A 15965-nucleotide genomic window follows, 5' to 3' on the forward strand; every position below is an offset into this window, starting at 1 on the left:
AAAGTGTAAATGGGCATAACGTTAAATTAATATATAATGTAATACTATAAATGAAAATTCTGAAAAGTAATGGATTTCATCATTCACGCAATAAGAGGTTGTGTCAGAACAACATGAAACGCAAGTTGATCCATGTTTGGGGGCTATCTCTCTAGCACCATCAGCTGGTTATACGTAGCGTGTGATGAGGCCTCCAGTTTGAGGTATCACCGGAGTTTTTCTTAGTGTCTGTCATCCCACTGTCCCCTCTGGACGTGGTTCTGCTCCCAGGCATCCGGGGGATGATGTCACTCCGACAGCCTCATTATCCACACGCGGATGGGCACTATTATGGAGGACCGCAGTGCCTAATGAGTAAACCAGGCTCTCCATATGCCAGCGTTAACATTCTCTTTGCCATTGACACATCACTTAGCTGCACACATGTCTGGTTGGAGGGGATACAAACAAGCTTTCCAGGTAAACGCACTGGCAATAATAGGAATCTTTTTTGATAAGTCAATTTACTAAGATTTTCTTCTGGGAATAGAATCAAGATGGCATAAAATCAATTACATGCAGGATTCATATCTATCTGTAGTTTGATGGGTGACAGTCTAAAATGAGAACGTATAGAAAGCTAAATGGTGTTTTATAGATTCTGTTACCATCATTGGCATCATCTTTTGTTTAGCCAGAGAATAGTGATTCAGTCCTTGAATATCATGTTCCTTTATTCCTATTATTTTTTTATTTTGCAATTGTTCTCACCAGATAGCTGGAAATCTTTTCAGTGATGACATTTTTCTATGCCTCATCAACCAATGTGCCGTTGCTCAAATAGTGATAACACTTCCAGAACATTTCAGCTTTTCCCCGTATACCTAACTTAACAACAATGCATTACACACAGAAACCCTTTGAACTGTTTACGCTGAGTCTGTTTGTTGATTTCCAGCCAGTAATTGGATTATTCCTTCCTATGCATTGTCAGGGCCTGCTAGCCTCAAAGGACTGCCCTATTTGAATAAAAACACAACATTTCCCAGCACTCTCAAATGCAACCCCATTGCATTTTTTTTTCCCGTCAGCATTAACCAGCTTGCCAATAGAAAAACTGTTCATTGTGCCATGCTTTCCATGTATAAATTGTTATCCCTAGGACAAAATCTGTCCAAATTTCGAACTGTCATTCAGTATTAAATGCACAATCTGTAATCTGTCCTAATGTGTCTTTAATTTGACATTCCACGTCTAGTGGTCTAATTTCAAAGTGTTGTTCCCTTACTTCAGAATTGGTGCTAATTGTTCTATTAAAGAGATAGTTCTCCCAATGTTTATCAAACTTTAAAACACCTGAAAAATGATTCCTTATGTTAAAACTAGTTTACCGGTGAAGAGAGTCTGGGATCCTCAATTCATGTTTTTTTTTTTTTTTTTTTTGTGGTTTAAATATCAACAACAAACAACAAAACGTTAGCCAAGCTTCTGAAGACAGATCAAAGCCCATTAACTTCAATAACACTTCATAAATTTCACGCATGATAAAATTCTTTAACTTCAACATAGACCAACATATAATATTGTTAACACTAGGTTTCTGTTTACTTATTAACACCTGGGAAGCTGTTAGCCTGACTCAAGTATATCTAGGACTGGGATTTTAAAGTAATGTGCCTTTTGCACGTGCATCTTAATTAGTACATTTTTTGGTTAGCATCATATGTGAGCAGGAGCCAGAGCCAATGTACGTGGGTTCAATTTGACCCAAACCGAACACAAGGGTTAATAATTTTCCCCAGTAGCTTTTGAGAGCCAATTACAAACACTCTAGCTGTGAGAAATTGCTCAGTGACTGTCATCTCAACCTTGCAACATAGCTATCATATGTGGTAGTAACGCATCTAGATTGCAAAGAGCTGTTAACATATCATAATGTACAAAAGAAGCACACTATACTAGGGTAGCCTGTTTTACTAAGATGGTTTACTTTGGTAAACATTGGGTAATCTATCATTTTAAGATGAAAACAAAAACTTTATTTATATGTTTTATCTTCTACTTTATTTTATGGATGTTTTCATATTTTCTTTCAAAAAAACAAAACAAAAATGAAATGTAATGTAACTGTGAGTCTGGCATGCTAAGGGTTGGTTTGAGTTCCACCGGTCACTGCCATTGGTATTCTTCTGACTGGGTCCATGTAATGTCAAAAGCTCCTTATACAGGGAGAAGTAAGCAGACAGAATATGTCATATTGTTTTGAGAGAAATGTCCATCAAAGTCCCCACCTTCTCATCTCCTGAGAATATCAATTACAGTAGTCCAACTATTTCAGGGGGAAGAAAACTTAAACACAATACAACGTCGATGCGTGTGTTAGAATATACAACCTGGAATTCAGAGTTTTATGGAATATAATTATCTTGTAATTATGTGTATGTGTGTACGTGCATGTGCGTGTGCGTGTACATGCGTGTGTGCTTGTGTGTGTATAATGGTACTGCCAATAACAAGAAACAGTGTATTTTGGACACCGTAAGCAACAATAATACCTGATAAAATTGTCTTAGGAGATGGTACAAGTTGCTTATGGTCGCCAGCCCTATTTTTGTGCTGAACTGCAGGTCATTATAAATATATTTCTCCAGGTTTGCGAATTTCCAGTTTTCCACTGAATCTGGATACAGACTGAGAAGATGATATGTTTCCCATGTAGTGCATGAGGTTACTATTGGATTTTCTGAACTTCTGAGCATGCATTTGTCCATTGCCTCATTCCTTTTTGAGAAAAATGTTTTCAGATGTGTAACATTTTCTTCATTCATTTCTCCATGTCTGGTCCCTACAGCATATAGTCTTAATTATAATTCTGGAAAAGCTGATTAAAATAACTGAAATAATTCTTCTGTGAATGTTGCCCTTGATGTGGGGAAGTCAAAAAGATTTTTATACAATTGTTGTCAAATAGTTATGAGAAATCATTTTTGATGATGGCAACGTTTGTTTTTGTGCCATGGAGTTATTAAGAACAAATTGTTGGCAAATCAAGGGAAGCAAATTTTCTAGAATCAGTTTCTATTGTGTCACCACTGTGCAGATCTTCCTCTTGTGAGAAATTGCTGTTCTAAAAGAGTATTCCTATTCCTCTATTCTTCTGTTTCTGTTCCCAGTGTGCCTTAAGGTTAACCCATGTAGATAATCGTGTTGAATTTCTCTGTAAAAATGAATTTTTGGTAATTTCCAAAGCAGGTAAAACAAGCTTAAGCCATGTGTGAGGGGTGACGCAGATGTGTTACCGTGGTTCAGATGCTGGGGGAAATCAGAAGGTTTAGAGATCTTCACTATGTCTGTAATCATGAAGAGGTGTCGAGTCAACACATAGAAGATTTCCAATGCCTTTGTTCGCTTCAATGAGCATTTATAAATTGGAATTTATGAACTTTAGCATATCAAAATGCCGCAGACACACATAATTTAGCTTGCGGACTTGAAGGTTGAACGAGTGACCCCTTTCTCCTCTTTCAGCCGAGGTGTCTGTTTAGAGACAATTCATCTGTGAGATAGCAGGCAGCCCGGTGCACTCGGAGGAAGAAAAGGTCAAATCCCACTTGAGCGGAAACCTGTTTGTCCCCTGCAGCTGGGAGGGGGTGGGGGGAGGAGTGGGTGGTGATCGCGCAGTTTGCCCGAAGGGTTGCAGAGTGCAGTGGGAAGCCAGTGGGAAGCTAATGAGAGTGGGAGCCAGTCAGGTATTGAGGGGACTCAGAGCGGTGTAGGGGAAGAAACTGCGCCATGTGGAGACTGACTGCTTCATTCAGTAATCTAAAATCTGCAGAATACCAATGTGCCCAAGCATGAGATTGGGGTACTAATAAGCAGTATGCAGGCAGTGATCCCTGTAGTTCATTTTCTTTCTTTTCATCCTCTGACACTCCTTCAAGTCCACATCAATTACCCAAGGGAATCAAATTCCTTTTTTTTGTATCGGTATGAAAGGATTTTGAACATATAAATGTACAGACTCACATGCACTGTCTCATACATTTTCAGTTTCGGTGCAGCACAATATTTAATTATGCATCTAATTATGAACATACATTTATGATCTGTTTAATGACACAAAGAGCTGTGGCAGGCTATGCAATTATTTAATAAAAATGGATATATTTTCACATATTCACTGAAAAGACCAATATGATGTACCATGCCATTGAAACACAGGGTCTGCAGCATGATCAGTTTGTTCCTCTTTGTTTCCTCCTCATGCCACCTTTTGGCATAATGTTGTCTTTTTATTTTCTCGTCAAGTTTTTTCTTGCAGTAAGTGTGTTTGGTAAAGAAAACAGAATGACCAACACTGCTGGGAATGATTGAATAGTCAAAGAATCTGTCATTGTCTGATCCGTGTGGAATACTCATTAGTACCTGCGTCTCATGCTTTTATCACCTTCTCTTAGCAATTTAAGGTAGCATGCTGTCCAGTCTCTTTCATGTTCTTTCTGAATTGATCAAGCTACACGCCTACACATGCTATGCACTAAAGTAATTTGCTTGTCAGACATAAGCTATGCAATGTCAGTGATTCCCTACTGCAAAAAAAGAATAGATAATGACAGAACACTTCAGATCCTGGGGTTTAACCGTGGATGGAATATGTCAAATTATGTTCAGAAGTACAAAGAACACCGCATTTCTTTTGTAATTGGTAGGAAAATTGGGTTTGATCACCCATGTTAAAAGTAAGAAATACTTGCTTTAAAGGAAAGAATGCTTCTAAAGTCATAAGAGGGTGTTTCATTTCAGTACTTGGTCTTTTCTAAATAACTTTTTTTGTTAGGTTATGTAGGAGTGAAGGAAGAGGGCAGAGTTGAAAAGCATAGAGACTGCACAATCCAGTTTGATTGGCAGGGACTGCAACCATTTTGAAATGTCTGCCCGGAGATAAAAATCAATGCTCTGGGCACACTGACAGTTCATATCTGGCTCTCCGTGTAGTCCCTCAATGGTTCATAAAAGATAATCACAACCATTAATATCATTAATAATATAGAATATATGTTGTGGAATAGACATAGAATAGACTCAGAACAGCTCCAAAAATCTTACCAGAATAGAAGGCAGCTATCACCTCTAATTTAAAGACTGATATTTCTACTTTTCCCCTACTCTCAGGACCTACCAGCCTCATCAGATATTGTACAGTATCACAAAGTTTCCCTGGGCTGTATTTCTAATGGTGACCTGTTTTTTTCTCACCCAGCTGTCTTCTCTGTCTCCTTCCAGCGCCCTTCTCCTGTCCCCCTTATCTCTGGCAAACATCTGCCTTAATGGCAGGTTGCAGTGGAGTGGCTGTCCCCCGGCTCTCCTCTGCCCCTCTCCAAATTTAATTCGGTCCCGCTAGCTGGACGGCCCAATCTGTTGCCCTTCCTGCATCCCCACGCTGCTTCAGAGTTCCAACTGGCCTTGTGGGTTTTCTTAATGGCAGGAAAGACCTCCAGGCTGTCTTCATTTTTTTTTTTATTTCCTTGAGAATTTTTCAGTTAAAACACTCCAACAACGAACTTGTAATTACCACCCATTGCCCTGCCAGTTTTTTTTAGGTCTGTCGCCTTGGTTCCAAGCTTACGTTTAGAACTATTGATTTTCCAATGATATTCCATGTTTATGTGGTCAGGCTGAAGTTCCAAGTAATAAGTGTGTATTATTTTGTTGTCCTTTTTCAACCAAACATCAGAAAATCTTGAGTGGCTTTTAAAAAGGTGAATTAAAAAAATTAAATAAATTATGTTAGGCTGTATTTTCCCATCTCTGTGTTATGTACAAAACAGGTAGTATGCTGGAGTACTTTAAAAGAGTTGTGGTTTTCCTATGCCTCTTCAGTTTCCCTGTATTCACTTTGCAGTATTGTAGCATACACTGTTTGTGAGCTTAATAGGAGAATTGTCCCAGGATTGGGGATGAATCGGAAATCCTTGAGAAGCTGATTGAGAACGCAGGCACTTAACAGATGACACAGGGACACACTGTCATTTGTTGGTACAATTCAGGAAGATTACAAATGCTGTCTAAAAATATTATATGCATTACCAGGGTTTGGAAATGCTAACACTGTATACTTCAACTGTATGGCAGCAAGCCCAAGCCAATCAAAATATAAGCCATTATTACTTCATCACCAGATGAGCATATTTTGTAAATTCTGAGTACAGATCAGTTCTTGTTGCACTGATGTTTGTGTGTGTGTGTGTGTTTGTGTGTCTGTGGGTTTGGGTGTCTGGGTGTCTGTGTGCCTGTGTGTGCTTGGATGTTTTCCAATTCTCAGGTGCTGGAGGCTGGTCCCCTCTGGACAGTGACCACTATCCATGGCTGCAGGTGGATTTAGGCAGCCGGAAGCAAATATCTTCCATAGCAACACAGGGCAGGTACAGCAGCTCTGATTGGACGACAAGATACAGGCTCCTCTACAGTGATACAGGAAGAAACTGGAAACCATACCACCAAGATGGCAACATCTGGGTAAGTCAATTGTGTTATAGAATTAACAGCATACTCAGCTAACAGCATAATAACTTTTAATTTTCATTCATATGAAGCTGATAGCTAGGGGGCCTTTTGACGGCATAAGTATTAGGTATTAAGTCACTGGGATAATAATGTGAAGAATTTGAAATATGCTAGGCACTTCTAGACAAAATAATTGAATCACCAAACTTGTGTGTTAAAACCCAAAGCTGCACTAAATCAAATACCAGCTATTAAATAAATACAATGTAAAATAATTAAATGTAAATCATGAGAAGTCACAGTACTTTTCATGAAAATCTTTGCAGCTGCAGACATACTGTAAGGTCAAAGTAAACATGTGTAAACACCCTGTCACCAAAACTGAAGTGTTTTATTGAGTGTGTTGACCTTTGATATGAGATGAATGTACTTAAATATTGTTTCTCTGCGGGCAAAATAGGCAAAACTGTCATTCCCACAACTGCAAGTGTTCCTGCAGCCTGGAACAACATGTGACTTTTTTGGCTTGCTTGGGAAGCTACCGTAAGGAAGGGGGAGAGAGTTAATTTACAGTATTTATTCAAGGTACTTCAAAGCAATTGTCTCAGCCCATCATTATACAGCCCACCCCCCCCCCCCCCCCCTCCCCCCAGAATAAAAATCTATTCTGTTTTTGAACCTTCCAGTCATATATCAATAAATCAAACACCTGCATTTGAGGCACAGTCACATTGTCAGGAGATGGGAAAACGTGGAGGATAAATTGCATGATTATGTCAGGGCTTGGGATTGTTTGCAGATCACGGTACACTGGATCAGTGGTGCATTCAGTCCTTGATGTGCTGTGTCAGTAAAAGCTGAAATTGCATGAGGTTTTATATTTTTCAATTACATTATAAGGCTCATACTCCATGCACTTTATGCCAACCACTGCATTTAAGGGGTCTTGGCCTAAAACACAAAACTGCCTTCAAGTAACTCCGGGCTAGCTTGTACAGTGGGATTATACCTCCAGAAGTTGTACATGTGTATATTACCAAATAATGCTTTTAAAAAAATAACACATTTATTCTTATTTTCTTGGTTGTAACTATATGCTACGGTGCATGCAACGTGATATAATTGTGTTAATATCTGTGAAAGAACACTAGAATCCCTGAACTGTATTTAAAATATTCAGGACAGTGTTGAAATATGCCCTTATCACTGCCATTGCAATGTTACATTGGGCAAAGTATTTAGAGCTAAGAAACCTTTCGGGGGGGCGGGGGGGGGGGGGTCTTGGCTGGGAGGTGCATGCCACCCCCCCCCCCCCAACTGCTGATAGGGTGGAAATGCAACCCCCCCACCCCCCCATTTCACAATCGCAATCCCGGCATAAGCGGTTCTCTCACGTCACTGTTCTTTCAGCTGTTTCAAAAATGCTTGTCACTTGTTCAAATGTTACTTTGTATGCACAGTCTGTTTCATGATCAAATAATGTCATGTAAAATTTGCATTTTCATTGCAAATCATGTAACTGTAAAAATTATGTGTTGTTCCAAATGTATAACCAAGTTGTTGCGCTCCTACAAATGATGTTAATTCTGCAAAACTGCGCACTGGCAAAAAATGGATAAAAAGCTGACGTCTCAGCTGATCGAATTGGGCCAATGGGCTGTTTGCTACAAAGCAGAACTGACATTTCTATGCCATAGCACTCCATGTATTTTATATGAGGGAAAACATATTCAATTTATTTATTTCCTGTAGATTTACCAACAAAATTAAGCATAAATTCACATTCTGCTTTTAATAACAAATGTAATGATCATACATTCGAGAGTCAAAATGCCATTGGGGAAGTTTTAATTTGCTTTCAACTTCTGATAACCCTCATTGACTTTCATGGGGAGTCACAATGTTTTGCCACACAGCACAGACACGTGCAGAGCAGGCTTACTTCCAGTGCTTCACAGCAGTCTCCTTTCTTCCCGATGCATAAGCAGTTACGCATCCTTAGGACTCCTCACAAGCAACTGATTCAATCTCCTTCTTAACTGAACCCAGGCTATGAAGTTCAAACAGACATAGCATATATTAGGGTACCTCAATGTACCCTTACAAGTTACCCTGAAGTAAGAAATCAGATAATTGGCTTTTAAGCTAAAGTGTGTTCTGAAGTTCTTTAATATTATGCAAGAGGAATATAATTAAGGGTGACCCATTTATTTTTACTTGATTGTGCCTGATGCAGTCATATAGTAACATTGTGTAGTGCACATTTAATAATTCAATTTTAGTCACATTTTTAGAGAGACTTGGTTTTATTGATTACAGCTTATAACCAAGAGATCAGAGACATTTTGTTTTCATTGACATTTTCCCCAATTATCAACCATACTGATTTCATGTGAGGGTACAAAGATCAAGCTGCCATGCAGTCAGGAAAAGCAACTGATGGCTAATGGGTCAGCCTCATTTAAAATTGGAGTGCTTTTGCTAATTGTTCAAAGCTATCAAAATCAGGTTCATAATAATTATGAGCTAAAGTTCTTTACCACTCCCATTAGCAGCTCACTGCCCATTGCTGTATATTAGATGTGGCTTTTTTTTGTTGCACAGGCCACTCTTGTCAATAGGGCTCAATGGACTAAGCAATGAAGTTTCAGTATTACTGCATGTTCCAAGCTAGGTTGGGTAATCATCTGTATGTTCAGATTGTGGGTGTTAGGTTACTAATGCATCTATTTATTGAACAAATCTGCCATTCTCACTACTGCTACTGTTAGTACCCTTGCATTATAAATAGCTTCACACTTTTTTTAACCTATATTATTAAAAAATAATACATTCTTGAATAAGAAGTAGGCTTATAAACTTGATACTTGTATTAGTCCTTATGATGTAAAAATCAGTGTTGGTAGTGTGTCCTCATCCATTTGGTCCCCATGCGTTGTATGTTAGGCTAATTTTGTTTTAAACAAAAACTAATGTGACTTTTTAAAGTCCTCTGCACATTAATTCATTATGTGTAAACTTAATCATGTATTTTATGTAGCCTAAACACACAGCCTACCACCAGAAAAAAACATTGAATTCACCCATGTTAACATAACTCAAAGCAAATGATAACTCATAAGTTGGCCAGCTAGTCTGTTTATTCATGCTAAAGTTCTTTACCACTCCCATTAGCAGCTCACTGCCCATTGCTGTATATTAGATGTGTTTTTTTTGTTTGTTGCACAGACCACTCTTGTCAATAGGGCTCAATGGACTAAGCAATGAAGTTTCAGTATTACTGCATGTTCCAAGCTAGGTTGGGTAATCATCTGTATGTTTAGATTGTGGGTGTTAGGTTACTAATGCATCTATTTATTGAACAAATCTGCCATTCTCCCTACTGCTACTGTTAGTACCCTTGCATTATAAATAACTTCACACTTTTTTTAACCTATATTATTAAAAAATAATACATTCTTGAATAAGAAGTAGGCTTATAAACTTGATACTTGTATTAGTCCTTATGATGTAAAAATCAGTGTTGGTAGTGTGTCCTCATCCATTTGGTCCCCATGCGTTGTATGTTAGGCTAATTTTGTTTTAAACAAAAACTAATGTGACTTTTTAAAGTCCTCTGCACATTAATTCATTATGTGTAAACTTAATCATGTATTTTATGTAGCCTAAACACACAGCCTACCACCAGAAAAAAAAAACATTGAATTCACCCACGTTAACATAACTCAAAGCAAATGATAACTCATAAGTTGGCCAGCTAGTCTGTTTATTCATGCCAAATTTGATATGAGGCCTACTGCCATTTGTTCACAAAAGTTCACAGATAGGTGGGTACCAGCGGATGTAGACTTGTGATAGCTTTTATTTAACATTATTTCCAATAGGCTGTGTTTAGCCCAGTAGTGTAACTAGACTAGTTATTATACACAGTGTTGTCACTGTGCTGAACAGGAGCCTGTAATGGAGTGAATCTGATATACCGGGAAATATGCATTCCGGTTCAATTGTTTCCTTCAGTCTCTAATAAAATACATACAGGGCAGCACCAGTGCTAATCACAAACTTTTTGAGTCACAAACCACGGTCATAAGAATGAATACAGACAAGCCCACTCAGCTAATGAATAATCGAAGCAATGAATAGGTAACTCAAATCATTTACTGATTCGATTCTAAATCTTGCATTGTTATCTAAATGAGACGGCAGAACAAACAAGCTTTGTGCACTTTCAAAATGTAAAGAAAATAATCTTAGGCAAACATGGTGCAAGATGGTGCCATTTCATTTTGGCATGTGGTGTATTGTTAACCAAGTGTCCAGCACCAGCAGCTACACCACTGCAGTCGCCTGCTCTACTTTAGGTGAAATCCTTGATCAGGATTGGACAAAACACATTTTCAGTCCTTACAAGAGTTGTGCTTTGACATTTTCAAAAAGTAGCCTTCAAATTCATGAACAAAATATAAAAAATAATTATACATCCACTTCAACAAATGAAGAACTGGTTGACTGGTCCTCCCCATTAATGCTACTCCATTATGGAGTTCCTTTCCCTGGTGCTTAACTGCTAGACACATTTGCATCACTATGAAATGAGGGCTAAGGATGCTATGGGCTGCAGAGTGCTGTGAAAAATAATAAAGGCTGACCTTCCATTTTGGAATTCCTTTTTCAGCAGTTTTAATTGAAACTGAGATTTATCAATGGCAGCTTTTCATGTGGCTATAGGGAATATACTTTAGAACCGACACTCACACGATTGAGTCACTGGAATCTTAAACCATAAAACAAATCACCAGAAACAGCAAAACATAAATAAATCACCAGAGTTTTGTTAGGTTCAGTATATCCTTGCACATATTACCTAATATAGGGTAAATATTTTAGAATGTGAAGAACCATGAAATTGAAATGAGAACAGAATTGATTTTTAAAATTTTAAATTGGTGCTCTTTACATGTTTATGATTTTTACCGTTTTTAAATATTTCGATAGTTTAATTAACTGTACATTCTGCTTTATTGTGCATTAAAAGCATTGTCACATTCTGATTTAAGATAATTAATTCTGTGTTTCATAATTTTTTATTAAATATACTTCAACATGTATTAAATATACAGTAGCAATACCGTCCTGATACTTGGTTTATATCCCAGTTTTGGAGAAGGTATTATTTTTACAATATCCAGTGCTGTTATCTTCCACTGGGCCTCAGCCAAGATTGCAAAGTCAGTTCCCAACACAAGCTCTGAATCGTTTGTAAAGTTGACATTAAAGAGACTTCCTGGAATTGTTTGATGTGTGGTTTTGATGGGTTCAGGCCATTTTTGTGTACAGTGGAGGATATTTTCGATGCTTACTAGGTTTCAGATTACCTGCTGGCTTTATAATGCCTTTCACGTGTTTGGAGTTTAAAGCAAGAGATCAAACTTTAAATAATTCCTAAGCAGTTTTTACGGCAAAGTCATGTTTTCAGCATAAAGTCATATAAGCACATTCATTTTATAATGTTTATCCAAAGTGGAACACTATCCTGCATCCAGTAACGTATATCTTCGGGGAGGTATGTAGCCTACTGCACTGCTTTTGTTTTTGTTTATGTCATTGGCTGTCACTGTTGCAACAGCGGAGCACTCATTTTCAAAAACTCATTTTTAAAATTAATCAAGAACTATTTGAGAAGCAGAATAGGGCAGGAGTGACTGGTTGGACCGGCTATACTTTCTATTGAGAGCGTTTGAGACTGGGAGCTGAATTTGAAGGAGATTGTTGACGATTTTGGTGTTACATGAAATAAATTAGGAAACGTTGGGTAGCAGTGTTTTGGAATAGAGCTTGTTTAATTTGTGTGAGTTAAGATAGCCATTCCTTACAAAAAAGGTATGTTTTGTTTATTACATTCCATAAGTCCAGACACATGTATTTATATTGCTACTTTGGGGAGCTGGTGGCAATACTGCACCATGATGTGATCTCATTAATTAGTTAAATATTTAGTAAATGTGCTATTGAGTAGGAGAGTAGTGTTGACAGTTGTTCTATTGCTATAGTAAAGTAACATTTTGCATATTGCTAAGGATTACAATATTCTCTGTGACTTGTTGCATCCCTAAGAATAATATCTGAGACTTCACTGGCGGGAAGAAAATAGTTGTCATTTGAATGCATGAAAATTGCAGCATGAGTTATGACTAAAATCCATTGTGCAGTGATGGAAAAAATGTCCCACTCATCAAAAGTGTGACGTTCTCCTTTTCAATACCTTTCCATTTCAGAACTATGGAAAAATACATAAATAAAGAGACTTTCTCAACTGTGTTTACACCCTGGAGATAAGTTGTTGGGAGAGAAGTAGAGAGAAACGCACTAAACATCTGGTCCATAGTTATCCACACTCCTGGGATGAGAGGTCAGAGTGAAAGATTTCTTTTGCTCATTTTTGAAAGCATAATTTTCATATAAGTGGTGTTTTCACACATGGAAGGGGACAAGAATAATCTCAAAAAAGGTTATGCTGCAATTCTGAATTTAAAATGGCACCCTTTGGCGAAAGGACTTATTTTTATTTTTATTTCGCTGTGGTACGGGATCGGGTTCTGACATTACTTCTGTTAACCTTTGGTGCATGCTAGCAGCTGAATTTCAGGTCAAGATGTACATCGGCTCAGCAAAGCTAAGAAATGGAGTTGCCATGGAGCTTATATAAATGCCAAAGTTTCTTTCGCTGAGACATGCAATGTAGACCGAATAATATTTCTTTCTCACAATTTCAAGATTTTGACATGGAACCAGATATTCTATCTAATAATCTTTTTAAATGTCACTTTAGTGAGCATCTGAGTGTCAATGGGGGATTTATTTCAGTGCTGTTTTCAGTGTTACAGTTAGAATGTTACAATGTTCCTGCTGAGGAAAAAAAGCATGCTCAGCTTTAACAGAAGTCCCTGGAATGCTCAGGCATTTCTGCACTAGCTGTGTCATGACCAGCACACCTTAATTCCAAACCTGATTGGCTATGCATCTGTGGAAAAAAAGGTCATTCAGAAGAAAGAGAAGGGTGGTCATGATTTTTTATTTTTTATTTCATTAAATCTGGGACATATTATCTTGGAAATTTCAATGGTGTATGAAAAGATATAGTCATGTCTGTGTGTTTTTATTTATTACATTTTGTATTTATTTTTTTGGCAAATATACTCAAAAAAAGTTGGTGTCCAAACACAAATAGGATGCTCTAATGTGCAACGACAAGTTATCAATGACAAAAAATACAACTAGAAGAGTGCACTCAGTAGAGTGCAGATCTCCGCCAGGCATGTTAGCTTTGCTGATGCAACATTAGAGGCTACACAACCAATGCAACCAGACAAATACAATATTACAAGTTTTTACCATGTGCCACTGAAAATCCCAAAAATGCCGATTCAGTAAAGTAACACTAAAGGTGGTGATGTTAGCTAATTTAATTCATATCAGCCACGATATGTTAGACAGAGCTAACGTTGACGTTATAGTCTGGCACTTTTGTTTCAAATCTGGACAGGAACAATTCCAAAAACCAGTGATGTACAATATCAATTTCAACGTGAAAATACCAACAAAATAATTGCCACAGATTCAAACATTAACGTACCCCATTAGTTGGCGGATTATTTTGTTGGAATTTTAATGTTGAAATTGACATTTTACATCGCTGGTCTTTCATTGCAAACGGAAGGAGTTGTTGATCACTTGCGGCCCCTACCAGCCAGTTAGGAGGAGTGAGGAGTTAGCACTCAATGCATTTCAATGGACAATGATGGAAATTAGGAGATGGAAAAATACTTATCGTTGACCGATTTGCAAAATATTCGAGAATTCAGGTCCTTGGGCTGCTTTCAGCATGCACAACAAGTATTAGGCCGGTCAGCCCAGTAGTATGCGAGATTAGCTGCGGACAGATACACAAACAAACACACACGCGCCCAAACGCATAATCCCCTCCAGGCTCTCGCCTGGCAGAGATAATAATGAGTGACAAAAACATAAATAACAAGAGGATATGAACAGCCCAAGCTGCGTTGGAAATACGTAGATTTTAAGGAATTAAAAAATATGAAATATTTTCTTCTATAATATATCTAATTTTTACTTTTTTACGGCAGCTGTTGTAAATGATGAATGAGCCTGCTTTTATATCTGTTTGCCTATTATCAGCTCTTGGATAGCTTATCACGAATCAGCATTTAGGATTTATGAGATGTCAAATTACTGACACTGTCTCTCTTTCCCACTAATATCCCAAGATGCATCCTGCTGCTCTCTTTAATTCAATTTATTCTACCTTCATTGCACAGTGTCAATCATGCACCCACTCCTGAGGATGAGCAAAATACAACCTGGTTCATTTGCAACTCTCAGTGCTTTATTTACCTTCAATCCCCTGATGGCAGCTTTTGTGTGGATGTAGGTTCTGTAGTTATTGTGGTGAATTATTTGCTTATAAATCTGCTAGAAAGCTATGAAATAGATATAAAGGCACTAAAATAATTTGTATAATACTACATATTATATTTATACATGTTATTCTGTGCAGTGTCAGTGTCTCTGTATGAAGCACTATACAAATACAATTGAATTTAACTGAACTAAGAACAATGTCAGGTAGAATGCTAACCCATTTACTTCACCCATAAGGCTTACAGTTCACACTGTAGCTGTACTTTGTCTGTAACTAATGTTAATATTGTTTTCCATTGGATTTAATTAACATTGTACATTAACTTTGACTCAAGTTGAAGCAAGATTCCTTTTTGCAGCATATGGCTAAGTTCTAGAATCATCAAACTGATAAAAATGTTTTAATATATATAGAGAGAAAACGATATTACAGCCTCTCATTAGACTATAGGCAGTGCAGTCAGGAGTCACACCGTTTGTAACTATTTTCACCAACTGGTTGTCTTGTCCATTGAACAGTGGAGCAGTTTTAATTTGTTTAGCACTGAAGGACAGTTTTGCAACATTATAAATCAGGACACATCAGCAGCCCTATATCCCATGTCAAACTACTGAAGCTGATGCAGTCTTGGTCTGTAGTTGGTCTAATTAATTCATTCATATAATGCTGATGGAAGAGGGTAATTACTGTGATCTCATGTGAGAGGACTCTTCTTTTATTAGAATAAAACTCTTAAAATGATTATTTGACAATTTTGCTGAAGGGATATAATTAACTAATTAACTGGTTTGTTTACCTCAAGGCAATACATACATGCATTTGTGAAATTCCAGGAAGTATTGCATATGTGTATTGTATCATTTGATGTGAAATACTGCCTTTTTGAAAGGAATGCTTCAGGGTGTGGAAAAAAAAGAGTATTGAAACTGATTTATTTCTAGATTATTTTATAATCGTATAAATCTGTCTCTGTAATAGCATATCACACCCAGCCAACAACTTTTAAATAATTTATACATGCAGGTGAAATGGCTATTATGCA

General features: G+C 37.5%; 1 protein-coding gene across 2 annotated transcripts in view; it reads left to right on the top strand.

Annotated features, from left to right (window-relative positions):
• The window catches only part of cntnap2a (contactin associated protein 2a), a 311365-nt gene that overhangs the window by 129864 nt on the left and 165536 nt on the right, over positions 1–15965 (top strand). For both annotated transcript variants that reach the window (XM_035415431.1, XM_035415432.1), the window contains exon 3: positions 6302–6495. In XM_035415431.1, coding sequence (XP_035271322.1) covers positions 6302–6495 — 194 coding nt within the window. The remainder of the gene's footprint in view (positions 1–6301; positions 6496–15965) is intronic.

Source organism: Anguilla anguilla, chromosome 4 (genome assembly GCF_013347855.1).
Source record: "Anguilla anguilla isolate fAngAng1 chromosome 4, fAngAng1.pri, whole genome shotgun sequence".
NCBI classification, from domain to species: Eukaryota; Metazoa; Chordata; class Actinopteri; order Anguilliformes; family Anguillidae; genus Anguilla; species Anguilla anguilla.